The sequence below is a fragment of the Eufriesea mexicana genome, unplaced genomic scaffold (assembly GCF_001483705.2).
Source record: "Eufriesea mexicana isolate 0111107269 unplaced genomic scaffold, ASM148370v2 scaffold474474897, whole genome shotgun sequence".
NCBI lineage: Eukaryota > Metazoa > Arthropoda > Insecta > Hymenoptera > Apidae > Eufriesea > Eufriesea mexicana.
The window spans coordinates 148,852-169,343 of NW_016907931.1; the positions used below are offsets into that span (position 1 = coordinate 148,852).

The 20,492-nt window shown below is 46.6% G+C and overlaps 1 protein-coding gene across 1 annotated transcript; it reads right to left on the reverse strand.

Annotated features, from left to right (window-relative positions):
• Positions 1-10,858: 10,858 nt before the first annotated feature.
• On the reverse strand, positions 10,859-19,892 carry LOC108545876 (uncharacterized). Its single transcript, XM_017897691.1, has 3 exons — positions 18,796-19,892; positions 12,509-12,788; positions 10,859-11,957 (listed from the first exon to the last, which is right to left on the reverse strand). Exons 1-3 carry the CDS (start codon positions 18,929-18,931, stop codon positions 10,859-10,861), a joined length of 1,515 nt encoding a protein of 504 aa, XP_017753180.1. The 5' UTR covers positions 18,932-19,892.
• Between the last annotated feature and the right edge of the window lie 600 nt (positions 19,893-20,492).

The window sequence follows — 20,492 nt, forward strand, 5'->3', positions numbered from 1 at the left end:
CTCTCGGACGTTTCCTCATCGAATCGAGCGTCTACGAATCGAACGGACCGGTCGACGACGGGCCGGATGATGGAGTCGACGAGCGACAACCGGGCTCAATCTCCACCGGTCTAATTGCTGAGGATCGAGCTTCCCGTGCGATAACCACTGACCTAATCCACACAGAGGCGACAGATAAAAGGCTTTCCTCGTCGAGTGTATATTTTCCCCGCGAGCCGCTATTGTTTCCGTGATCCCGGTCGAAAGAGCATGGCCGACTCTCGCGAAACGACTGCATTTTTCAACGGCTCCGCGCGATTTGCCACGGAAATCTCACTGTATCCCCGACACCGCGTCACGGTATAGAGGCGTCGCGAGGCAGTCGAGGTGGAAACACGCGCGATTTACCGATTATTTTTCAAAATGACCGGCACTGAGAGGTAATCGCGGAGAAGAACGACGAATCGTCGACGACGAAACGCGAAACGCGGACGAACGGTGGAGCGTGAGCGTGGTAAAAGATTGTTTGAAAAGGAAGAAGCGGTCCTGGCGAGTGCGCCAGGATGACTGCTACGCACGTGCTGCTCACTTGCGACCAACCCTCTCCTCTCTCTCCCTCTTTGCTCCCTGTCTCCCTCTTCCCAATGGCGGGCGCATGCCTGCGATATTCGAGGAATCGCCAAGCCACCGTTTCGGAGGGTTTCTTTTCCCGGTGCATTTCGCCACGAATTTCAAACGGTCGCGTGCTAATGAGAAGCGACAAAAACTGCACTCCGGGCACCCTCAGCTCGTTGCGAAACGCTCGTTCCCTCGACGCCACTCGTTACACAGCGCGTCGAACGCGTTCGACGGCCATCCGCGTACGACTCGCGAGTGAAATCGCGAGCTGACGATCGTAAAACGCTCCTCCATAAAATTCGCTTCCACCGATGGGCCCTGTCGCGCCACACGACCTTTCCTGCTATGCACTTTCCGCCATCGTTACCCGCCATCTTTACTCCGCTCCTGGCGACCACCGTTCCGCGTACTTCCTGCATCCGCGAACCTTCAAACGTCTCGAATTGCTGCACGGATACGGTATAAAGTCGGCATGTGACTCCGCCATTGCACACGATCTTTACGATCTCCGAGAGATCAAGTTTCCCGCAATTGATTCCACGCAGATGAGTAAGTGCCGCGACGGTTTTACTACCCCTCGGTCAACCACCGGAAAATGAACTTTAGTTAAACGTAGATCGCTTGTCGAGAAGCGTCGCTTTGACTCCATTGCACGCGTGCTTTCCGGAGAAACGCGTAATCGAAATTCCTCGTATGGAGAGCGTGGGTTCTCCCGTGGCCATTTTTGGCCGCGTTTTATGACCCGGATGATCAACGTAAACGCTGCGTACAAGGTGTCTCGCGGGTACCTTAGGTTTTACATACAGGTATATTTATCAAAGAGACGTAACAAAAATACGAAACCCGAGGGGAAGGACGATAAAGCTACTCCTTTATTCATCCGAATAAAGAACAGACGAATGGAGAACAGTTGGACTGGCCGATCGAAATACATTTAATTTCGACCCCCTGTGTAGCTTTATCGACGCGAAGGACGAACGACCGAGCGAATCGCGTTCAAATGGGGCAGAACCACGGGCTAATCGTTCCCACGCGAAACTTGGTCCCCGACAACGAGCGACTCCGCCAAATCCTTGGACTAATCGGTGGAGAAGCGAAACTGGACGGGCGAAAGAGCATCGATCAGGCGTAAAAGAGCGAACGGGGAGGAAATGGAGGCGGGAAATGGCCGGAAATCAATCCATGGCGAAGACAAACGATCGATGGGGGTTCATGGGAGCTTGGCCCGTGGCACTGACCTGCCCTCAGGACGCGCGGCTTGCCGAGGGCGCGTACCGCGTCAATTCGAGGCAGACGTAGCACAAGGCGAGGACAATGAGTTATGAGAGGGAAGGGCGACGGTAAATGAGGCAAAAGAGGGTGAAGGCGTCGGGAAGACACACGGCTCGCCCTCGACATCGAGCGACCTGAATTTTTAGGGAAGGGTGGAAGGTCGTAAAAATGCGCTCGCTCGGGAAAGGATTGTCCACGATGATGTTAGCGTTGATCCAGTCGGCTCTACGATAACGATCAGCGTTCGATACGCTTTTGGGCTTCGCTGGATCCACTGGCCGACCTGGGTGACACGGTTATGGTTCGGATTCTGCAGTCGGGTTCGTAATTCGAATTTTTAACGAGTTTGATATATTACTATTCGAGATTCGGTGGATTCGCCAGAGATCGCGAGGAATGTTAAGTTTCGGATCGAGGAAATAATTACGCGAATTTACCTTCAGCTGCGTTTATGGACGATATTTGTCCGATGTTCCGTGTCCACCGAGAGTGTATTACGAATATCGTTATATAGTAATTACGTGCTCGCGTAATCTTTTATCGGCATATTTTAACGTAATGAATTATCCTCGCGACGAAATTAAAATTAACGTAGGCATTTATGGTACGCATTTTATTCGGTGCAGAAACGCACTGATATTTAAGGGACGAAGCAAATACGCTTGATCATACTCTATGATAATTGAATTTGAGAGATGCTTCGATAGTGTACGAAGAACCTGTACAGATAGAGGTATTTAACGCGTTACAACATTGGAAAATGTAATTATGTATTTTTAATACGTCCGCGCGCGGTGTAATTACATTTTCTGCTTATTATAGCTTAATTTATGGTCGGTAGTGTATAAAATTACTGGCTGTCACTTAAACTTTTCACAAGCCATCCGCGAGAAGCAACGGGGAGCGCTGCGAGAAGGGTGATAATGGTTTCCTAATTTCACACACTGCCTTTTGTACGCTCGTGAATAGCCGCGTATTTAAATACGACATTGTAAGGAGACAAATTAGAGCAACGATATAAAAGCAACCAGTGTACTGTTTTTATTCAACCAGGGAGATTGCGATCGAGCACGGTGGTTTACTAAATTGCGTGACTCCTTCTTTAATACCTCCTTTCCTTTAACGAAGTACGCATTTCATATTCCGACACGTCCTATATTCTCTTTCAAACCCGTTAAAGCGTAATTACGTGCAATGAGAATTGCATTGTAACCTTCCGAGGCCGTAGCTCAGGCCACTTCCTGTAACACGCTATAATATTCCACGAACCACGCATTCTGCCTTTCAAAACCTTCCAAAACCACCCTCAAAAAGTAAAAAATAGACCGAGTTTATCCATTTCCATCACGACCCATTATTCGCAAAGTTTGAAGATGAACGATGGACGGAATAATAAAATAAAGGGGAAAATGATTTCCAGATACACGTCTAAATTGAAATTGACGTGGAAAATTCTTTGTAAAAAAAAAAAAAAAAATTTTTTAATCGAAAGAAACAGGAAAAAGAGTAAAACGGGGAGAAAAATCGTGGGTGGAAAAATGTCTGGTCCCGTTAAAAAAATTCGTTTAAAGCGCCAAACGAACCACTGCCAAACCTCCGCGCAGGAAGAGAGGAAACAGGGACAAAACGAAAAGGAAAAATTCGTTTTTTAGAAAAACTCGGCATCGGGCTTAAATTGAAAATCGCGTGAAAAATACGAGCGTTCGAGGCGACGAGCGAACGATTCCCCGGGAGGACATTACCTCGCTTGATGCATAGCGAATTCCACGTGTGAGGATGCCGCTTTTCGTGGGGCCGAAGAAAACGGCGCTGAAACGCGCGTGTCAGCCGCGGGGAGGAGAACAGACGCGTCTGTCGCCGGTGTTGCTCCTCGTAAATTCGCGCGCGCTATGCCATCTAAATGCTCGTAACTAACGGGGCACGGGGTGCCACGGGGTGGGTGCGATGGGTGGCGCGGGAAAAGGAGGAAAAAAGGCGGATCCCGCTTCCTGCTTTACGCACGCCGAATGATTTACGCGCGTATTAATTCAAGACGGCCCGCTTCGGCGACGAAACGCGCGTATCTCAAAGGAATTCCTATTAAATTGAAAATGATTCATTCGGCCAGGGTGGCAGGCTCGTTCGTCCGCGTTAAATGGCTTCGTTTGAAGCGCGGCGCGATTCCACGACGGGCGTCGCGACGCCGAAATTTCACGCTGAATTTTCCCTGCCAGTTTTAAGATACGCGCATATTATTTATGGTGCAAGTACACGTTTGTGGAGATTAAAATTTATTATTTATTTATTTATTCGTTTGTTCAACGGATGAAAATCCTCCGATTATAAAAAGGAAAACGGTACACGGATTTACGTGTGCATGTAGAAAATATAATAGCCGAGCATTGTTTTAGGAATTGTATAAAATTGAATTAAAATCGTCAAGATCTTTAGTTGTTATTTTTATTCGCGTATTGTGCTAGATGCTAGGTATGCGTGACGGTGAAGGGAATTATACGGTAATGAGAATTGTGTCTCTGGTAATAATGGAATTAGTTACTTATAACGAATAACTAAATACATTATTTATTTATTTATTTGTTCCTTTAGCGGAGTAAAATTCTTCCATTATAAAATGAGAAACAGTACACAGATTTACGCGTGCATGTATGAAACATAAGAGAAACCGTGTAATTGAATCGTGGAAATTACCAGGAATTTTGGTAGTTCTGGCGTTAAGATTGCATTTTTGGTAATTATTTTGATTCGTGCAATACGTTACACGTTGCATATGCGTGACTGTGAGGAAAATTACACGGTAACGAGATCTGTTTCTCCGGTGAATTAAAACTAGGTACGTTTTAGAGATCAGTTCCCGTATGATAAATTTCAGAGCATTTATCTGCTCGAAGATTTATCACGATCTTCGTGGTAATACCTCGGGTCCATTTTCTTGCCTCGCTTAGTCCGCGTATCGTCTTTGTGGCTTGCTTTTCTCCCTTTTCGAGTAACTTCGCGAATAAAATGCTTCTCTGCCAGCCGACGGATTGTATTGGTTGTCGCGTGCTGATTAATGCGTCCCTTTTTACTGCCACAGCACAGTAAAAACGGCCCTTTTATCGAGCAAGTGGGGTTGCTGGAAATAAAACGATCATTCGCATGAACAGCGTGAGATGTAAATCGCTTAAAATGCTCTGTAGCTTAACTCGATAAATTAAGCCGTCTCTTAAATATCCATCCCAACAATCCGGTATATCAATTCATTCCGACAGAATCTCCAATCACACTTTACCATCTTACAATATTTATCAGTTTCCCAAATTTTAAGATAAACAAAATCCTTTATCTCCATCTCTACGCATAACTCAAACAAACCTATTCACCCCTTGACCACGGCAGATTTTGATACGCAGCGGCCATACTATGGCAAGAATTGAGATACGATGTGCGCCATTTTTGTAAAAACAAACGCCCTCCGTATCAGAAAGCTAAATTATGCCGAGCGCCTATAGGCGACCTTCGTGTTACAAACGCAAAATTTCTAAGCGCCCATAGGCGTCCTCCGTGTCACAAACGCAAAATTTCTAAGCGCCCATAGGTGCCCTCCATGTCACAAACACAAAATTTTCAAGCGCCTATGGACGCCCTTCGTGTCACAAACGCAAAATTTCCAAGCGCCTATAGGCGTCCTTCCTGTCACAAACGCAAAATTTTCAAGCGCCTATAGGTGCCCTTCGTGTCACAAACGCAAAATTTCTAAGCGCCTATGGGCGCCCTTCCTGTCACAAACGCAAAATTTTCAAGCGCCTATGGACGCCCTCCGTGTCACAAACGCAAAATTTCCAAGCGCCTATAGGCGTCCTTCCTGTCACAAACGCAAAATTCCTAAGTAGCCCACAGTAGTCAAGGAGTTAAAAGACCGTGTAAGTAATCCCAAAAATAAATCACATGGCGTAGAGAAAATACCATCTAAAATGAAAACCCGTGGTGTACAATACATCTACCAAACGCGAGAAGAAAGAGAGGAAATAAAATTAAAAATAGACGAAAGAAATACGGAGACTTAAAAGATAAAGCATCGTTCAATTTCTTCCACCGAAAAGTTTCGCCTATCTCGATCAGCACCGCGTCTATAACTCGGGCCAGTTGCGGCGAACAGGCTGTATGCCGATGGCAGCGGCACGTGAAAAACGCGCGGTCCGTACGAGATAGCGATCCCGTCGTCAAGGGGTTAACCGGGACTCGGCCGACGCCCGTGCAGTACGCCGCGGAGGTTCACGCTTATCTGGAGGCGGGCAAAAATTAAGAACGGGATTTAAGAGAGCGTGCGTGCCAACGTCTACCTCGCGCACGTTACCTGCCCTCTCTCTGCGTGCAACCTAGCGGTCGTCCCGTGCTTACCACAGCCTCGATACGTTATCCGGCCGATCCGTTCCACTTGCTGCGACTTATTATTATCCGGAACTGGGTCGATCTTGATGCGTGCCGTTCACCTAGACTCGCTTACTTCGTTAACCCTTTCAGACTCGTCCACTGCTCCTGCGCCCGATCTGACTGCTGTGAAACCGACTAACCAAGAGTCACGAAGGGAAAGATTTGGTAGGGGAGATTCCGATCTCTCGAGGGATCGGTTAGAACGGATTTGTCGAGTTAGCGTGTCGACGAAATGAGAGAGCAACAGCGTCATCGGTCGAATTTATTGTTAAATAGCTAGCTTTTGTTATTGATTATCAATGGAGGTTGGAGGTTGGAGGCTGGAGGTACATAATAGATGACAAATAGCAGATGTGACACTTGGCTAAGGATCTTAGTGCCACAAGCCAAAAGATTGCGACATTGACACTAGATTTACGGAACCCGTCAATTTCACGAAAGGGTTGCTACAATTATACGATGGTAACAGATTTAGTTAACTTATATTTACAACTGTTAATATAATATATAATTGTTTTTAAATTAAACTAATCGTTAAAAGAAAAGGTACGTGGTTTCCTTTACCTGTCAATGTGACAGGTGTCCTTAGAAATAGGTATACAGATAGCCTCCTTAACACTAAACCTAGCGTTAAGTTGCAGGACATGATATATAAGGACCTAACCTTTTTATTTATTAATAAATATATGTACTCTTTTATTAGAAAGAAATCTGAGTACTGATACGACAGTCAGTCCATTGTGAAACATTGCAGTGTACACATATTCATTTAAAATTAATAAATACGCGATTGTCTAAGATTCAAATTACCCTGTGTACTTTGCTATTTAAATCCAATGCAGAGACTGCACCTGGTAATTTTACGAATCTGACGAGGGTCACAGAGTAATCTAACAAATAAATTTTTTAAATTTCTTTTGATGCCTCGAGAATTCGTCGAAATTCGTCGATGACGAGATAAATCCTCGAAATTTCATTTCACTGCATGATCGCTATTCGTCGAATATTTCCTTTTTCCGTGATTCTAACGATTCGCAAACTTATTCCTCAATAAATATGTTCATCATAACTTTACAACTTAATGCTTTGGATCTAGACAAGTGACAGGGTTTTGGTTCGTCGAATATTGACAGTGAACTTTAAAAAATGGCGTCTCCGCTGTAAAACGGAGAAAAAGAAGTGGGAAAATCGAGTTTCGGTCATTTTTACACATCGTCCAATCGCGATCCTTTATCTCCGAGATGGTATGATGAATCGGAGCATTAAGCGACTCTAAATTGAAGCGTTGACGCGAAATGAACGCGAGGGATTTATCTACATCTTCATCATTAGTTAGTAGCCGCCATCACGCTAGGAACGGGAGTAAATAACGCTTATCTCGATAATGCGGACTAAACTCGTAGCGCGTGTAAAGTCGTTGCTTTCAAACGATCTGCTAGGAACATTACAGAAGTTTGTCGTACATGCGTGCTCCGTGTACACTCCAGATCTAGTGATACAGTTTTCACGGTGAGCTCTCGGAATGATCGCCTCGAATCTGACTTTCTACGTGTTCCTGCGATAAATTGCACGCGCTGCTGGATACGTGTAGAACCAGCCTTCTGTTTTCTGGAAGGCATTCTCGGCACGGTAAATTGGCCTTTGTGCTAAGAACAACTCCTACGCTCCTTTTTCTTCGGGATATAAATCGCGACGCCTGCTTACCAACGTCGGACGCACCACGATCTAGACACGAGATAGAGATACGGTAACATTGATCAAACGTGAATAAAAATTTTTAAAATAATATATATATACAGATAGCCCTCCTATAACACGGTACATAGGTTCCTAGAAAATGCCGTGCTGTGTGAAACCGTATTGTATGAGACCCAGAGTCAGTACAAAATGGGGGGTTACGTTTCGAACATTTACTAAAAACAAATTTTTTTTAATTCTACATGAACAACTTAATTTTTATTAAAAATATAAATGCATGTACAACACGAAACAAAACAAAAATAAAAATATTATTTTAATTCAACTCAATTTTAATTTAATAAATTTATTCGTCATATTCATATAGAAGTACAATGTTGTACAAAGGTTTTTGCAATTTTCTTATCGTGTTAGAGCGAAATTGTGTTATAGGATGCCGTGTTGTAGGAGGGCTGCCTGTACTATCATTTACCACACCATAGTCTCTACAGTATGCTAATATATTTCGTTGACATAGAGCAAGGGAATTGTTCGTGTTTCGGTTAAACTTTAGTTAACACGTAGAAATTATTCTCTTTCAAGGTAGCATATGCAAACGTGTAACAATGCTGCGGGTGTCTGGTTAAACTTTAATTAAAATCACGAAATTATTCCTTTCTAACGTAGCATAAATAAAACGGAGTAGTCCCTCGTGTTTTAGGCGAGTTTTGGTTAATATTTATTCGATTAAACTTTAACGAAGCACTTTGATCAGATACTTCTCGGTGTTAGGTGTTTACTGTACATATCTAAGCGTGTTTGGTTTTCAATTATGTCTAGAATTAGACAGAAATGGGTTAGTTACAATTGAACTGGTGACTCTAGCTTTGTCTCTCCCTGCGTACAGTTAGAATACAGAAGACGTACTTTGCTGAGAATAGACTAAACGATAGTTATTTCTTTTTAGCCGTAATCCGAATAAGCTCGTTTATCGGTAGATATTTATTACTCGTAAAACTAGGTAATTTTAGGAAACGGTAAAAACCCGTATTAATGCAATTGATCCTGTTCGACCCAATCTCATTTCGAATTCGCTGCCAGTCCAGCGAAACAATAGCCAATCAATTCGCCCCTGGCCGAACCTTGATTCCTCGCGGAGTAACAGCATCTTCTACCAGCAATATCTACCCGGAGGCACTGTTGGAAGTTTGCCCTTCCATCGAACTCTGTATTCTTTTCGCGCTTTATGTGCTTTTCCCGCTGCCAGCCACCCCGCGAGTTCGGTTTCGCGCCAGAGGATTTGCGCGCGAGTGCCGTGAGGGAATATCGACGCGGAAGGATCAGCAGCTCCTCGTGTAACATCCAGACGGGTAGGAAATCCAGAGGAAGAGAAACGACGCGAGAGTGGGAAGCTCGACGTCGGAAGTCACTTATCTCTTCTCCAAATAACATTCCGTCTTATCTGCGCGTCGGTCTAACAACCACGCGGGACACGCTTTGCTCATGAGCTATTAAACTTCGTTATGACCTTGCCGGTGCTTCCACGTCGCTTTATGCGAGTCGTAAAATTTATCTAGGGCCGTGGGCCGCGCAGGATTTCGAATTGCGCGCGATCCAACCCTTGTTTACCACTGTAAACGCTGCCCCGAACGTCGTGAAAAGCACCTCGTTTCTCCTGCCTCGAATTTCTCCCCCGTCCTCCCGCCGACCCGGCAACTAGCAGAAACCTGAAACCGTAGAGGTGTAGAATGGGTGAGGAGGAATCGTAAAAGCCGAACTATCGCGATGATGGCTTCTCATGGAGATTCGATGGGGGTATCTACGCGTTTACAATATTGTTCGGCTTCTTTATGGAAACGCTCGGGCAATGAAAAGGATGGTCAACGCGGCGGAATTGGATAAGTATGATTTCTTTTCCGTGTTAGGGAGAGAAAATGGCGCGATAAACGAGGTCAACGGCACCGATTTATGGCGCTTAAACGGGAGCTCTGGGTAATAATTTGCTGATATCCTTCGCGGAAATAAAGGGCAAATAGATTTTCTCGTTTCGGTAGGCGGAAGAATGATAATTGGAAAGCGTCTGGCTTAAACAGCACGACCAGGCGTGCCATGCGGGGTGCAAATTTCCCATGAGCGCGTTTCATTATCGTATCACTCGTGGCACCGTGAGGCGAGTTTTTTTTATTCTAATTAGGCCAGGAATATTCTTGAGAGCGGTATGAATTGTTGCTACTATCGCGCGGCCTGCGAGAAATTTCACCCACCGTTTGATCTTTTTAGGGACGACGCGTTGGTTACAAGTTGAAAACGCCGCATTGTCTTCTTATCTTATTTCCCAGAGGTAATGCGGAGGTGCATTGCTGAAATAGCTCGTTCGTGCCTCCAGTTTCGTGTAATCTTCCGTTTTAATTATACAGCTTTCATTTCGCCAAACGCTATCTGCTAATATCTAATGTTGTTTTAAATATTTCTAGCTCGCGTACAGATTAGCGAATAGGAAAACGAGATGTGGCGCGATCAGTAGCGATTATAATTTAATATTTTTAAATACCGTCTCTGTAATTCAACGCGTCTTATCTCGAATTCTTCCAATTTTCAGGTATTTCGAGAAATACCTGCTGGGAAAAATTTCATCGTCTGTTAGGAAATAATGTCTAATCTTTTCAAGTGATCTGAGAGTAAAAGAATATCGGAAAGTGTAATAAATCTACAAAGCTTCGGTGAAAATCAAAGCCAGGAATATTCGAGACGATAGGAAAAATGACGAGAAATAATACTTACCTGGAGTCCCCCTCTTCTTCGGTCTCCGCTTTTTCTCCCCCCGAGAAGGGTCAACGCGAAGTATCAATAAAACACGCGGCGATCAATTAATTATATTTTATTATGTACATCGGTATCCCTGCTACTCGAATGCGTTGAGGTCGCTGAAGAACAGCCTCATCCTCCTTTTCAGCTCGTCCGCGTACCTGAGCGCGGACTCGTCGACCGTAACGTCCTCCATCAAAAGTTCACAGTCCAGGTGTCTCTCGTCGCAGACCCTGTGATGATGCTTCAAAACGTCTTCCGGGTCAAAGTGGTGGGCCCGTCTGGTCGAAGGATTCAACGTGGTCAGTGCGTAATGATTGTGCACCGTCAACGCGCGCCTCGTGGAGACGAAGCTCTTCACCGAGTCACCTTCCGGCGAGATGCAAGCCGTCCTGATCGTGTCCAGGTAGTCCAGGTCGGCCAGGAAATTCGTCGCGTTGTAATCGAGCGTGGCACGATCGGTTTGATTCCTAATTTGCAACTCTCGAAAGAAATACGCGTTTCTGACGGCGTACGAGGCAAAGTCCTTGAAGCTCCTGCCAAGCTTGATCCTCTCGTCCAGCAGCAATTCATACCAGTTCCTCCTCCTGGCCGGGACGATCGCCTCGTCGATGTCGATCGGCAGCACGAATTCCGATCGGTGAAGATTATCGTAGAAGCAGTGATTGTAGGGTATCAGCTCCATACGTCTCTTGATCCAGATGTCCTCGCTGAGGAACCGCCTCCTCGCGATCCTCTCGTTCGGCAGGTCGCCCGGTAGCGTGAGGTTGAACCATCTGATCACGTTGGATCGTTCGTACAGCCTGAGCACCCTTAGAACGTTCTCGTGCACGTTGAACACGTAGAAGTAGAAGAGCTCGGCGCCCAGTATGCGGTGCAGCTCGACGAACGCGACGATCTTGGACGAGATGTCCTCGTCGAAGTCCAGACCCTTGATGCACAGGGTGAACTGCCTGCGACGTTCCTCCGTCTCGTTCCTGTCCTCCCCGTTTATCGCTAAACTATGACTAGCATTCTGGTGGCAGGGCTCCAGGCCTACGTACACCTTGGACGGCTCGATAGCCGCGTCAGGTGGTAATTGACAGCCGACGAGGATCCCCGCGTAGCTGTCCACCGTTTCACCCCACTCGTCCAACCAAATCGTGGACACTAGCGCCTCCACGCTGACGGCTCTGCCTCGATCTTCCTCCTCGTACCTGTACGACCGGCAGAAGCAAAAATGCTCGATGAAACTACTGCGCTCGGCCAAGTGCAGAGACCAACTAGGGCCTCTTCTGCCCAGGGCTTTTTTACTCGTTCTTGTTACTCGATCGGCGGAAGCCTCGTTTCGATACACCGGATTTGCATAATCGTTGGAATTATGAAACGGCTGCATCTGTGTTGGCCGGTAATAAAGAAAGTTTGGCGAAACCGGGTAAGAAGTTAGATTAAAATGACTGCCCGCGGACGCCGAGCGTGGAACTCGTTTAGCCGTACCGAAGAACGAGTAGCGTCGTTAGCCAAATGAAAAGCAAAACTTGTTCTCCAAAGATATCGTTACATCGCCGCGATACGCTGACACGTTGTTACCCTACAAACTTCCAAACGAGAGAAATTCCCGAGGAGGGAGAAGGAAAAACGCGTTGGATGCAGCTGAATGGGGGGAGAAGGGAGCAGTCGAAGAGGGAGAGGGAGAAAGAAAGGAAGATAGAAAGAGAGACGTCATGGGGAATCGAAGAGGCGAATCCGTGCGGGGAAAATGTCTCACCAAACGGTGCAGAAAAGGCCAGAGGTCGGCAGAGGTCCACGTTTAACGCCAATCACCCTGAGGCTTGGGTAACCGGCCACTCTCAGGTCCAAGTGGGCGCTGTACAGGAAGAGCTGTCCGGGGATTGTCTCGAGCCACTTCGCGTCGGCTAACTTGAACGTATTTAACGTCGTTCCGTACGTTCCATTACCGTCGCACTCCTTGGAGGGTCTGTAATCGAGTGCCAATCTCCGCGCCCACGAGTAAGCCACGATGCTTCTTGTGCCCGGGGGTTCGCCACCTGGAAAATGTGTCAGGCAGATTGAGACCGTGATAGTCGCGTGACGCATGCTACGCTCTGCTCATTAACGCGGAAGCAGCCGCGCACGCTTTTCGGCTAATTAATTCGGAACGAGCTACGTACGCGATACGGCTTATTAAATGGAAAGCTACGTCGCGTGAAAGCCGAAGCCTACTCTCTTAAGCGTTTACAGCCAGGACAAATATCCCTCGTACGTAATTCGATTTCTCTTCTTGGATTATAGCCCAAACATTTCACGGACGTTTATTCCACCCACTCCTCTTCGATTTTAATGCCTCGTAATTAACGTGGAAATCGGAATTATTTATTTCCCACGAAATCGAAATTATGGCTGTATTTTTTAAGTATCTCGTGTATCGTTGAGCTAGGTTTTCTCTGTGACACTGATAAGAACAGCGTATATCAGACTACATTTTTGTCAAACTTGTCATCTTTGTAAATTCTAATTACAACCTATATATTCAGCGCTATGGTAGAATCTCATAACAGAATTAACCCTTTGACTACTGCGTGTCTGTTCTAAAGGTGCTTAGAAATCTTGCACTTGTGATACCATGGACACCTAAAGTTGCTCACAAGTCTCTTTTACTGTTAAATTTTAAGCATATACAGTAACAATTTAATGCAGAATACGGAGAAATAAATAACGTTGTTTTGATGTAATAGAATATAGTGTTTTTATTATTGTTTGAATAATTTCCCAGAAATGCATATCTAACGAAAGGTGTTGCCATTCTTGGTGTACATTGTAAATGGATTCCTACCGTATGATATGGTTACTGTGTTTTAAAGTCTGTCGTAGTCAAAGGGTTAATCGTATTCAATGAAGCTTATCTCATTATCGTCTATGTATACTACTAAATACGCTTCTGCTAATTTATTCCCTTCGATTATAAATTTGACATTCTGAAACCGAAAACATAGACCTCTGTGTTTACTCGTACACTCTTGGTCTTGGTTGGATCCAAAACTTGGGCCTCCGTTTTAGCTCTTTTCCGGAAACGATTTCCACGCTTCACCGATAATTAATCGTCGATATCGTTGGGTATCTGAGTAAACTTGGAGTCACCACGGTCATATATAGTGTCATCGTTCGGCTAGGAATGGAAAGGCGAACTAGAGACGCCGAGGATCCCCGACCGGACGGAAGTATTACGTCATCTAGCGAGGCCGGACGCCGTACATCTTGAATACGTTTACGTGTCAGTGGACGATCGTGCCGCGTCCGAATCGTTCTTCCCATAATTCCTTGGCAATTTCCTTAATCCATGTCTCAGGCTACGTCGAAACGCGTCACTGACCTCGGATGAGCGTCGGTTGGTTACATATACAGAATTTCAATTGCACCGTTCGTTAATTGGCCTCTAATGGCGAATGCTCTTCGGCCGGCTGTGTCTGTGGAAAACTCGTTTCACGCAAAAGTCACGAACGACCGGGAGTCACGACCATCCGCCATATTTTAATTTCTCCCGCTGCCACGATCCATTCGATCCAATCGACTCGATGGCGAAATATGTCATTCGCTCGTACGGGATGACACGTAAACGGAAAGTCACCGATTGACAGTTACTCCCGACTCTTCCTATTTCATCAGTCCCTGGCAAGGCTGGCGTTCATCGATCGTTAACGAATTCGACTTTCGAAATTTTATTTTGGTCCCCCTTGCAATTAATCGTTCAACTTCGAATCCTTAGTTTTTAAAAATTTCCATCGGTGTTCGAATGTGAATTCGACTGTTTAAAATTCCATTCAATTCCCTCGCGACTGGAAAATTATTCGTCCAAGTTCGTATTCGATTTTCGAAAGTTCCGTTCGATATAAAAATTGAAATCGGGTTTACAGAGTCCTCGTTCCATCTCAACAGGAATTAAAAATTACCCTCTAAATTCCATCCTAATTTTCAAAAGTGGTATTCGACGTAAAAATTCGAATTCCACTTTCGAAGCTTGAATCAGACTTCGGAATACAATTTCTACTTTGAAGAATATCGTTTCTCGGCTCAACGTCCACCCACATCCTGCCAAGACTTCAACCTACCTTCTGCCTAACCCAAAGTAACCTACTTCCACGAACAGTCTCGAACATTCGGACCTCTGCTTGCTGATCGCTATCTCGCAAGAATAACCCTGCGACACCGTACCGAGAACGTACATCCACTCCGATCATTGGGAAATTATCCTTCCGTTAATACCAGACTCGCGAGTCCCTGGAGCTCCATAGAAGGCGCGTTTATAGTCGATATTTAATTCCGTTCTTGCAACTCTACCAAGCTAGAGTCTGGCCACGGACCTCCGCTGCACGTGCACACATAAAATATCCATTTTCCGTTAATCCTCGAATTAAAGCGGCCTCGTCGACCAATTAAATCCTTGCCCCTCGGGCAGCGATCAGCCAGGTCGTCTGGCCGTTCTCTCTGCCGTGTAAAACAATTTGTTCCGTTCGAGCTGGTCGCCGATATCGCGGCCGATGCATCCTGCCGTGTACCGTCGTTAAAAGTTGTGTCTACGCTTGACCCAACGACCGCGTATTACGCTCAGATGCCGCGTGCGATCCGCTCTGCCCTTTAGCCGGCGTCCGGCTTCCTCCTTTCCCTCCCGGCCGCGCCACGCTTCGCCAGCTTTGCGAGAAAGCGATCTCTGGTACACGGGATCGGACGGAGATACCGCGTCGTTGAAAAACCGTAACGGAAAGACCTCCAGTTCGCGTTTTCCGGCCGATCGCCCTGTGAATCGGATAGCGCGGCCAAAGGGAAACCGAAGGGAACGCGAAGGGCTTGGGAAGCCAGAGGCGCAGCAGTCGTGGCAATCCGTGGATGAATCGAGCTGTAAATTACGTCACCTAATGAAGTCGCTACCGCCAAGGAACCGTGTAAAGATTTGTGTCCACGATAAGCCAGTGTCACCGCTCCGCGGTTGATTTACGACCGCACTGGCCCGGCTTTTTGCACGCCATTCCGCTCGAGACTCGATTTCGACGCTTTTCTCCGCTGATTATCTCGAGTCGGCTCTTGGCTGGATAGAGTGGATCGTGATTTCCAGCGGCTATCAGTCCGAGTTTCGTGCGATCTCCTTGCAATTTCTGTAAAAGCCACCACGAATTTTCTTCCACCAATTATTAGCCATTATTCGCAAATAATTGTAATATCGAGCTGATCGGAACGTAAAAATAATTTCAATGTTGTTGCAATAAAATAATAATTATCCTGCTGTAAACAAAAAATATTTTCGTCAAGTATACTGTACATTTCACGGTACTTGGCTGGATAGAGTGGATCGTGATTTTCAGCGGTTATCAGTTTCCAGGAGTTTTGTGCAATCTCGTTGCAATCTATGTAAAAGCCTCGACGAATTTTCTTCGTGCAATTATTAGCCATTATTCGCAAATAATTGTAATATGGAATTAATCAGGACGTAAAAATAATTTCGATATTGTTGAAATAAAATAGCAATCATCCTGCTCTAAAGAAAAAATATTTTCGTCAAGCACACTGTACATTTCACCGGTTTTTGGCAGAAGTTATCAGTCCGAGTTTCGTGCGATTTCGTTGCAATTTCTGTAAACACCATTGGCTTCGTAAAATTATTAGCTATTCTTCGCAAATAATTGTAATATCGAACTGATCGGAACGTGAAATAATTTCGATATCATTGGAATAAAATAGTAATCATCCTGCTCCAAAGAAAAAGTATTTTCGTCAAATACGCTGTACATTTCGCTATTTCAATTTGCAATAAGTATACCCGGTTGGGAAGATCATACAATAATATGAGAATCCGACGCTATTGAAGACAGGTTTAAGAGTTTAAAGCTAATCAAACATCGTTTCTATGCTAGTAAATTAGAATAGAATCGGAGTTGATTAGACTGGGAGTTTATTTGAGATGTAAACAAGAAGTTTAGCGCGTCACGGTTGGAAAAAGCAGAGAGATGCTCATTGTTCAGCTACATTGGCCACGATGTGTAACGTTGAATTTACGAGCAACTTCGCGGAGATCCCTCTCACTCGAGCGCGTTTGCTACGAAGTGTACGATTTACATGCAATTGCTGGCCCAACAACTTATTCAAAGGGGAATCTAACGAGTTGTTGGAGGAGGAACGGCCGGCTCGTTAGAATTGACGCGATTAAGCGTAATCGTTCGAACTATGAATTAATGGTCGGCCGTAGGAACGCGCGGAATTTTCCTATTCTTTGTCGGCTAGATCCGACGATGGGAAAGTATTCGCTCGGTAGGAAATAGCGCGAACAGTAAAACACAAATCTCAGCTAAACTCGGAACAGAGGCCGGCTATCTCGCCACGTGGGAATTACTCCGTGCGACTGCGGGGCCTTCTTCTTGTCGCGTATCAATCGCTCTGTCAGCGAAAGCACTCCCTAGCCTTTCGTCGCTTTCACTTTCATTCGCCGCTCTTTTCCCCAGATTCCCTCACCGAGCAATGCCTTTCCGCCCAATTACCACTGCTAGTAACAAAAATTTACGATTTCATAAAGCCCGCGAGTAATTACACCGTAACGCGATTTGTCATCGCGTAAACGTACCTCCACGGTGAATTTATCGTGCAAGAAGAACATCGTTTATGCGAAATGTATTCGTAGACATTACGTTGGACAGTTGATGCCGGAAAGTGTCTCGAGGCGCTCGTGTCTTTGTACCTATCGAAGACGAGTCAGCTTTTGACGCAAAGCTTACAGACTCGTTCCTTTGCTCTTTGAGAACGAGCGTTGTAAAAGACGCGCGATGCTTTTTATCGAGATAATACTCGAGTGCCACGTATATCATCTTCAGATCGTAAACTCTGTTTTTAGATCGCTCGGGGAAAATTTCGGTATTAATCGCGTTATTTTTGTTTCAATATTCTTGTTATTTATATTCGTATGATTTTTCGACCGATATTTTCGTGTTTAAAAAATTGTTAAAATGATTATAAACGCGTGCAAAATGTGCAAATTAATCGTGAAATGTCCATCATCGAGATGGAGTACTTTGCGAGAGTGTAAAGAGAGCTTCATCATTTCTATGGTACCCGATATCGAATGTTATCCCCAGGCTGTTATTCCGATCCGACTAGGAATTGTTTGTTCCGGTGGAAGTGCGGGGAAGAAAGTTGTATCGGCGTTTGACGGGCACGCAGGGCTTATGAAATTTACGACAGCTTTTGAAAGCCGGCGATCAGCCCGTCAGAAAACTTATAAATCAGCCGGTGGTGGCAGACCGGGGTACTTGCACTTTAGACAGCTTTGATATGCAAATACGCAGATATAGTAGAAGATAAAAGTTCGAGATTTGCATATTTAAAGAAGCTGTTATCGATGATCTTTGACTCAGAGGCGCTTTCATAGGAGGGAAATAAATTCGAGGCTCTCGCAGGGGTATTCACTTTGCTGCGTGCCTCGTGAAATATCGCTTCGGAAACAAGGCAAAACGCGTGTTCCTCGCTTGGATAACGTATTCCAATACGACATACGCGACGCTTTAATTAGACATCTGCCGTCTACCAGCTCATTTTCGAGCGTATTTTTATTTGTCTAAGCACACGCTTCTCCATAAATTACACAAACCACGCTCGTAAAAGTAGAAACAAGAATGGAAATAAAAATGCAACGACACGGTACCAGCGTGGCGGTATCAATTATCCGGGTAAAAATTCGCAAACTATGACGCGATAAATTACAAACCAGCGGAAAACGAACGTCCGAAGCACCAAAGCCGGATACGTATCTCTCGACCAGTCCGTATCGATCGATATCCAGGTGTGTCTCCGACAAGAATCGCGTAAAAATGCAGAATCGGCGGCGTCTAATCACCTAGCCCGAGAGACGAAGGCGCGGAGAAAGGAAATGAAAGATAGGAAAGAAGCGGGCATTGTTAGGTGGCAAAGGCGCGCGTTAGTGGGTACGGGTTGCGAACCGTTCAGCGATAACGAAAGGGCAAGGGTCGCGCGCTGCTGGAGGCGAAGGAGCGCGCGGCAACGGAGAAAATTGCTTACCAGGCGTGGGAGGAGGATCCGCCGGTGGATCCGGGAGTTGCGGCGGCGAATCGAGCAGAGTCAACACGCACAACGCGGTGACCAGCACGGCGACTAGGCCCGCTCTGCATAGCCTCCTGGTGCCCGCGACCGACATATTTGCTCGGGTGCTGCGGCCGAGCGGAGCTGGCGCTCGACTTTCGATCACCGCGGCAGGCTCGAAACGTTCTCGAACCGATCCATGTCCCACCGGCGATTTGCAATTCAATTCTCAGGGATTCCAGGCCGTGGAATCCGCCGTGGAGAGATCAAAGTTCGTACGGAACGAAAGACTAGTCCTCGCCCTCGACGAGGCTATACGGCACGATGACGGGGATCGAGCTGAGCGACTGCTGTCATTCTTCCTCGTTCACCATCTCCGATCGATCGTCCCAGCCGTGCCGTGGAAGCGTGGGCCGGTTCAGGTTTCGAAACTCGTAGGACGTAGAAACGGTCGTGGAAATGGAATCGATCCGCGTCGGAGTGACGCATTCCCGGACGCTCGCCTCGAATTCGCGGCGGCGGCGGCGGCGGCGGCGGCAACGACGGCGGAGCGGATCGATCAGCGGGATCAGGCTTTTCTGGTTCCCCCGACGCGCTGTTTTGCATAACACGCTCCGCTACACTTTCATCGCTCTTAACGCTCCTCCACGCTGGTCTAATGATCTGCCAGAGGAGCCGCGCGACATATATACGCGGCCGGCCGCGGACTGGTTCACTGGAATCGCGGAAATCTGGATTTATAGGATGCGGTGGCCGCTTTAAACGCGATCTTGGCGTGCGTAGCGGGCATTCGACGCAGAGATTGAAAGTTGGCACGCGATTCGCCTCTAACGACGCCCCTTGCCCGACGAGCCACGAATTTTCACTCCCGATCTAACGCCGAAACTCGCGTTATCGTCCCGTCTCGCCGTGAAACCTGGTCTTCGATGTCGTTGACCGATAAAATCCAACCTGTCCTGCCCTCGGAATCATCGAACGCATCAGCGATCATCGCGCGGAAGCGTCTTCGAGGATGATCCTTGTCGTTCGTCGACAGATCGACGGACCGGTACCCGCGAGCGAGACACGGTGGCAGCCTGTTTAACAGTCGCGTCCGGCGTGTGGGTTCCAAGACGAGCACACGAATCTATCTTCCCGAGTCGCGTAAAAACCGGCGTGGAAGCAGCTCGACCTCCCACGCGACGCTCCCGCTTCTTCGTAGGCCGCTGGACCATGTATGGTCGCGCTGCTAGCCCTTCCAGTTCGACTCCCGGGATCCTCGATAATCTAATTAACCTGGTATCTCTGTCTCTTTAACCGTTTTTTCCGCGCCACCGTTTCTTCTGCATCCCGTCAATCCTGCTCCCGATCGGCCCGTACGCTTTGCTCGCCTTTTTCCTCTCCCAGCAGCCCCCACCCTCTCTCGATCTGCTCTATCTTCACCGGCTGTTTTCCTTTTTTTCCACGTCGCTCGTTCACCCTTCTACTATTAGTCCCGCTCGATCGGCATCCGTCGATCCAGCCAAAGTCGTTATCCAACAGTGTCGTCGACGACCACGACGACGTCGCGGTGTTCTCGTCCTCGTCAGGCTAGCGTGACCATTCCGAATTCATTCGCCATCGCGTTCGGTTTCGCCTCGGCACGCTGAACGTGGAACGATGCCCGCGGTGATGAGATTGCGTTTCTTTGTCGCGCG